This window comes from Acyrthosiphon pisum, chromosome A2 (genome assembly GCF_005508785.2).
Source record: "Acyrthosiphon pisum isolate AL4f chromosome A2, pea_aphid_22Mar2018_4r6ur, whole genome shotgun sequence".
NCBI lineage: Eukaryota > Metazoa > Arthropoda > Insecta > Hemiptera > Aphididae > Acyrthosiphon > Acyrthosiphon pisum.
Genome location: NC_042495.1, coordinates 23,664,078 through 23,670,822, shown reverse-complemented (window position 1 = coordinate 23,670,822; position 6,745 = coordinate 23,664,078). Strand labels below are relative to the sequence as shown.

General features: G+C 28.4%; 3 protein-coding genes across 3 annotated transcripts; all 3 read right to left on the bottom strand.

The window, feature by feature from the left end:
* Window positions 1-607: 607 nt before the first annotated feature.
* LOC107884952 lies at window positions 608-4,186 on the bottom strand. Its single transcript, XM_016808103.1, has 3 exons — window positions 4,182-4,186; window positions 2,931-4,113; window positions 608-724 (listed from the first exon to the last, which is right to left on the bottom strand). Exons 1-3 carry the CDS (start codon window positions 4,184-4,186, stop codon window positions 608-610), a joined length of 1,305 nt encoding a protein of 434 aa, XP_016663592.1.
* A 14-nt stretch (window positions 4,187-4,200) lies between these two features.
* Window positions 4,201-5,226, bottom strand: LOC115034120 (zinc finger MYM-type protein 1-like). The gene has a single exon (XM_029489878.1). It carries the CDS (start codon window positions 5,224-5,226, stop codon window positions 4,201-4,203), a length of 1,026 nt encoding a protein of 341 aa, XP_029345738.1.
* A 272-nt stretch (window positions 5,227-5,498) lies between these two features.
* Window positions 5,499-6,745, bottom strand: LOC100574142. Its single transcript, XM_029489125.1, has 5 exons — window positions 6,276-6,745; window positions 6,150-6,209; window positions 6,017-6,076; window positions 5,695-5,757; window positions 5,499-5,628 (listed from the first exon to the last, which is right to left on the bottom strand). The coding sequence occupies exons 1-5, from the start codon at window positions 6,286-6,288 to the stop codon at window positions 5,522-5,524; spliced, it is 303 nt and encodes a 100-aa protein (XP_029344985.1). The 5' UTR covers window positions 6,289-6,745; the 3' UTR covers window positions 5,499-5,521.

The following is a 6,745-nucleotide window of genomic DNA, read 5'->3' as shown; positions in this document are numbered from 1 at the left end:
AATTTAAAAAATTAAAAAATTAAAGAACACATTGTAAAGTTAATACAGTCATCGAGCTCTGAAACTAAAATTTAAAATATATCCGATAGGTACATTTAAAATTAACATATAAAATCATTATTATTAATTTCATACTCAGCAGTATTCGGAGAAACTGATACCCTCGGAATTTTACAAATCTAGTTGGTACTATAGTTGGTACTAACGTACTGTATACATTTGATGCATTTACTGTATACCTTTATAATGTTAACTCTAAAATCTAGTAATCACATTTTTATTTAATGATTCATAAAATACAATATGATTTTATAAAAATAAGCTTGTACTATTCTGATATCTATTCACCATCTTAATCAATAATTAAATTAATAAACGAAAATAATAATTTAAATAATACCCATATCATATTATTATAATTCAAATTCCAAATTATAAACGATTTTGGTTTATTGCCATATCAAATTTCAATGAACAAATTGTTCCTTAACACGGAACTCTTTGATATAAAAAGTTTCATTATATTATATCTGTGGATTCATCGTATTGACGTACCCTTATAATTATAAATAAGTCTTTGACAAATAATTTCGTTCACTAACATGATTCAGAGTGCAACTGAAAGTAATTGGTGTAGTTCGCTTAGTCTAGTTTCAAAGAAGTTTGTCTTTTCTTCATGAGAAGTAAGTTCCATGAATGGGAATGGGTTTGATGACCAGTAAACCTATAATTTACATATTTAATTAAATTTGATAATTAATATTACAATGCTCAAGAAATGTACATACTGTGTTTGTATGTATGTATGTATGTATGTATGTATATATGTATTTATTTCTTAATTAATTACGCCCAAGATGAGCAAAAGTTACAGTAAATAACATGTACAATAAATTCATTACATAGTTGATAAAGAATATAGTAAACCTGGTGGATCATAAAAAAAATCAAAATTTGTAAATTTATTACAGAACATACACATACGATTTAAAGGGCTATAGTAACTGTAATTCTGGCGGTGGCAGTCGATATGAAATAAAGAGTAATTTCGAGAGTTGAATGTAGGTACCTTAAATTTAGTGTTAGTTAATAGATCGGGACAATCAATTTGGTTATTGATAAGTTTATATATATAATTAACATCATTAAATAATCTGCGTTTAGATGATGGATCTAGGCCACATTGTTTAGCAACGTTGGAAATATTATTAATTGGTAATCTTAATTTAGGAGCTAAAAATTTTAGAAAGCGATTTTGGATACTTTCAAGTTTATTTACCCAATTATCAGTAAAGGGGGTTCAATACAACAGAACAGTAATCCAGAATGGAACGTACTAATGAACAATACAGTACTTTAATACCGGTGGGATTCTTGAATTCCCAAGTATTGCGTCTAATAAAACCTAATACCTACTTTTAATGCTTTTTTATACATTTTGTTTAAGTGTAATTTAAATGATAAGTCACTAGGTAGCCAAACACCTAAATATTTTACAGAATAAACTACATTCAAGGATATGTTATGTATCTGATAACTAAATTGTATTGGGTTAGTACGACGCGAGAATGTTATTTGTTGATATTTATTAACATTTATGTTTAACTTGTTCATACTACACCATTCAGAAAAGTGATCTCTATCATCCTGTAACTCTAAACAATTATGAGGTGTGTTAATTGAATTATACAATTTTAAATCATCAGCAAACAGCAGAAATTTGGAATATTTAAAAGTTTTATCTAAATCATTAACAAATAATAAAATTAGTAATGGAGATAAATTTCCTCCCTGAGGCACACCGGGGGTAACTTCAATAGAATCAGATAGAATATTATTAACATTTACCCATTGTCATCTATAAGATAAGTAGGACTCGAACCAACTTAATAATGTACCATGTACACCCATTAGTTTAAGTTTATATAATAATATTTTAATATCTACAGTATCAAAAGCTTTTTTAAGATCTGTATAGATAACATCTACTTGGCCACCATTCTCTACTGTGGATATTAAATCAGAATAAAAAACTAATAAATTAGTACTAGTTGATCGTTGTGACCGGAAGCCGTATTGATTAGATAATAGAGTTAGCTTAAAAGTGGTTGTTAGTTTATTATTTATAATTTTTTCGAATAGTTTTGGAATTACACTTATTATTGAAATTGGCCGATGTATGTATGTATGTATGTATGTATGTATGTATATATGTATGTATGTATGTATGTAGGACACCCCAATTCTTTTAACAGCCTATCAGCAACATATTCAATGTATATCTATTCACAGCTCATGCCAACCATTCTGACAGGTGAAGCGTTTGTCAAAAAATCATGAAATGTTACGACAATGTTACGACTTCACAAATGATATGTGTGATAACCAATGGAGGTGGCTTTTGATCCATTTGTTTAGAACAAGACACAGGAAAAATATGTGTGTACAGTGGCGCCGAACTAATTTTTTTTAGGTGTGGCAATTTACATTAATTTATACCCACCCACCTACCTATATGCGGTATGAAACTTAAGCCGTGGGGGGCAAAGCCGCCCCCCCCAAGACACTACAGATTTTTTTAAATATAATTTTCATAAATAAATTATATTATTAACTGCATTTTTGCATTATTTAATATTTTAATATACAGATAAGTACTATAATTTTTAATTAGCATAGAAATTTATTAATATGATCACCACACATCAGAAAAGGATATTGATAAAGAAACTGATTTATATTTTATATTTTTCTCTATATAAATCATAATATTATGGAGACATGCAGTACTAATATATTATAAACTATTTATATAAATAACATAAACAATACATAATATATTAACCAACTATTTACATAAATATAATATTAGGTTCATTTTTTACTGCATTCTGTTACTCATTTGATTAACATAATATTTTTTTAAGCACTGTACTATATGATATAAGAATATTGATAACTGAGTCAGAGTCAATGTCAATATCATTCTCACATGATATTAACATCAGAGAATCTAATCGTTCTTCTGACATTGTACTTCTTAATTTACTTTTAATAAGTTTTAATTTTGAGAAGGCTCGTTCTGGAGATGAGCTTGAAACAGGTAACGTTAGTCCAACGCTTAGAGCTGTATAAATTGCTGGAAACACTTCTTTCAGTCCATTTTGTTGACATACCTTGTATACTGTGTTTATTGTTCCACAGGTTGTAGACATAATTTGATTTTCTGTGTTTTCTTCTTCGGTGTCATCATTGCTATTATCATCACATGGTGTTGGCTTATGTATCTTCACTGGTAATTTTATAAGTTTTTCAAACATTAAATATGAATTTACAAACTGTTTGTATTCACGTCTCAAATCCTCAGCCTTTAAAAATTGTCCATAAATTTTTTCAAAACCTTCAAATGCATCAGTTGGTAAATTGGAGTTTTCTTTAACTTCTATTATTCTCTTTACTTGAAAAAGTGATAAATCTTTATATAGTGGTGTTGACTGATCATTAAATCTTTCTCTAATTTGAGTACACACAATATCAATGATATTAAAGTATGTGTTAACTTTATAACTTGTTATTGGACAGCTGATAGGTTCATCAGACATAATTTCACCTGGCATTTTCTTTTTAGCTCTTTTTCTATTTGCTACTAGTGGCGTGAAAGATAATTCGTCACTTTTAGATGATACAAACTGATTTTTATCTTCGATTAAACTTTGAAACTGATTGTCATCTCTGAAAGCTTGAATTTTTTCAAATACACATTGTATATACTCAGTAGCAGCCAATAAATCAATTTGTACGCCTTGTAAAAATACACTTAAAGGATTAGTTAGCTCAAATATTTGTTTGAATTTTAAACCAGTTAATACAAATGATTCTGACAATAAATAATTCAATAAACTTCCAGCCTTAACACTAGTAATACGATCAACATCATTTTGTAATTCGTCCAATGTGTCAATTAATGAATCGTAAGTCTCAAAAACTGTATGAAGAGCAGCAGCATGGGATGACCACCTGGTAGTTTCTACTCTTTTTAACCTACGTAATGGCTTTCCAGGATAATATCTTTCTTTTTGATGTTGAGAATATAGCCCTACTCGTTTTTTACTGCTGCCTATGTAATCATATAGTGTTTCTAAATTGCCGAATAGATTTTTGGCCTGGGAGTAACTACTTACTGCATCTACTATTACCAAACTAAATCTGTGAGCCCAACATCAGACATTTATATGTAGCGGAAGGGTTATGTTCTTTCATTATGGCCTGCAATCCATTGTAGGCACCTCTCATTGAAGCTGCACCATCGTATGATTGGCCAATTAGATATTTTTTCCAATCTATATCCATTTCTTCACATATATCGTTGAACATTGTAAACAAATGTTGACCAGTAGTTAATAAAGTTTCTCGGAGAGCTATTAGTCTTTCACAGATATCACCGGTGTTTTTATTTATGTAACGAAATACTATTGACAACTGCTCCTTTCGAGAAATATCAAATGTAGTATCTACAGACACGGCAAAATATTTGGCATTAATAAGCTCATATTTAATTGAATTACGTATGTGAGTGGCTATAGCTTGAATTAATTGGTTTTGCCGTTGCCATGTGATAAAATTATATGTGTGTTTTCTTTTCAATTGAACTTCAGTTAAATGTGATGCTAATGGCGATGAATATTTTGCTAATAAAATAGTTAAATCTTTAAAGTTTCCACGGATTTTATCTTGCCAACCTTCTCTATGGCCTCTGAATGGTAAGCTATGTCTACTTAAATATATTGTGATGTCTATTAAATTTTTGATAACTTCTTTATTCATTACTAGTTTTTCCATTTCATTTTCTTTCATTGATTGAATAAGAGGAAAAGCTGCTTCTTTATATATTGCTTTAATAGAGGCAAAAGTATGATTTTCCGTAACTTCATGTTTGCATATTTTGACAGGTCCATTCTTCCAATCCGAAAACCCTTTGCATACCCATTCACATTTCCTATTTTTACCAAATAGTGCACAATGAACACAATATAATCGGTTATTGATCCGAGAATAAGACATCCATTTTCGACGAACTAGTTCTCCACAGGGTAGTTTTTTCCAAAACCAACTATCATGAAATGATCTACCTTGAGAATTTTTGGGAAAACATTCAGCGGGCAATTCATGGGAGAATGGCTGCATTGGTCCACATTTAAATAAATATTCAATTATTTCCGGGCTCATTCTTTGAATTGAGTTAAACACTGCAGGATCATTTCCAAATTCTGACACTACAAAACACAGTATGGAATTAAAATATTATTTTATATATTATGTATATGTACACAATAATATTAAAAATTATGCAAAGAAATATTTATCTTACATTCGTTTTCAAATTCAAATCTAGTAAATTCTCCTCCAACTGTCTTAACATTTGTAATGTTTTCAATAACTTTTTCTAAAAATATTTATTTAAATCAAACATATTATTTTAAGTTGAATTAGTTATTTTATTTTTGATAGAAGTAAAAACCTCTTAATATTGATAAATAGCAATTGTTGTTAATTGTTGTAAATAAACACCTTCAATTCCAATTGCTAGTTCATGACTGGAGCTGGTACGGGCACATTGGTTCTGAACTACTACAACACAATAAATAACAAATTAAAATTCAATATTATTTATTAATTTTATAAAATTGCAAATACCATCAATTGCCATAGGTATGAGATCTTGACTTGCACTGCGACTGGCACATTGGTTTTGATTTTCTGTAGTCAAAAAAAAAATTTTAAAAATAGCATTAGGTAGGGTAGTTGTTTTTACCATTATTTTAAATTTGTTACAAGTTACAAGTCTTATTGATAAAAAAAAGACAAAAACGATAGTATAATAGTCTAATTATTTTTGAATTGAATTCATTTTTGTCTATTAATAAATAAAATAAATTTAGTTTTTTAAACAACTGTACTTTTTTTGTATATATCATTTGTAATTAAATTTAACATTAATTATTGTTAAAATAAATACCTTCAATTTCAATCGCTAGTTCATGACTGGAGCTGGTACTGGCACATTGGTTTTGAACTACTGCAACACAATAAAATATTACAAAACAAAAATTAAATATTATTTATCAATTGTTTTAATTTTAAATAAACACCTTCAATCCCAATTGCTAGTTCATGACAGGAGCTGGTACTGGCACATTGGTTCTGAACAACTACAACATAAGAAATAACAAATTAAAATTCGATATTATTTATTAATTTTATAAAATTGCAAATACCATCAATTGCCATAGGTATAAGATCTTGACTTGCACTGCGACTGGCACATTGATTTTTGATTTTCTGTAGTCAAAAAAAAAAAAAAAAAATAGCATTAGGTATGGTAGTTGTTTTTACCATTATTTTAGATTTGTTACAAGACAATAATAATAACTAATCCAATAGTATAATAGTTATTTTTGACCTAACATTTATTTATGTCTACATATAAAGAAAATTAATTTAGTTTTACCATGTTGTTGTATTGGTGTAGAAATATCAGTAGCGTTAAATGTTGCATGGCTTTGATCAGATTTGTCATTTTCTTTTTTTTTTGCTAAAATGATCATAAACAATTTAAATTTATATACTTTAAATATTATGTACTATGTAGTACCTATACGGCTATACTCCATAGATATTTATGTAATAAATAATAACTTAGTACTTACCTTTTTTCAAAATAATGTCATCAAGACATCAACTAAAG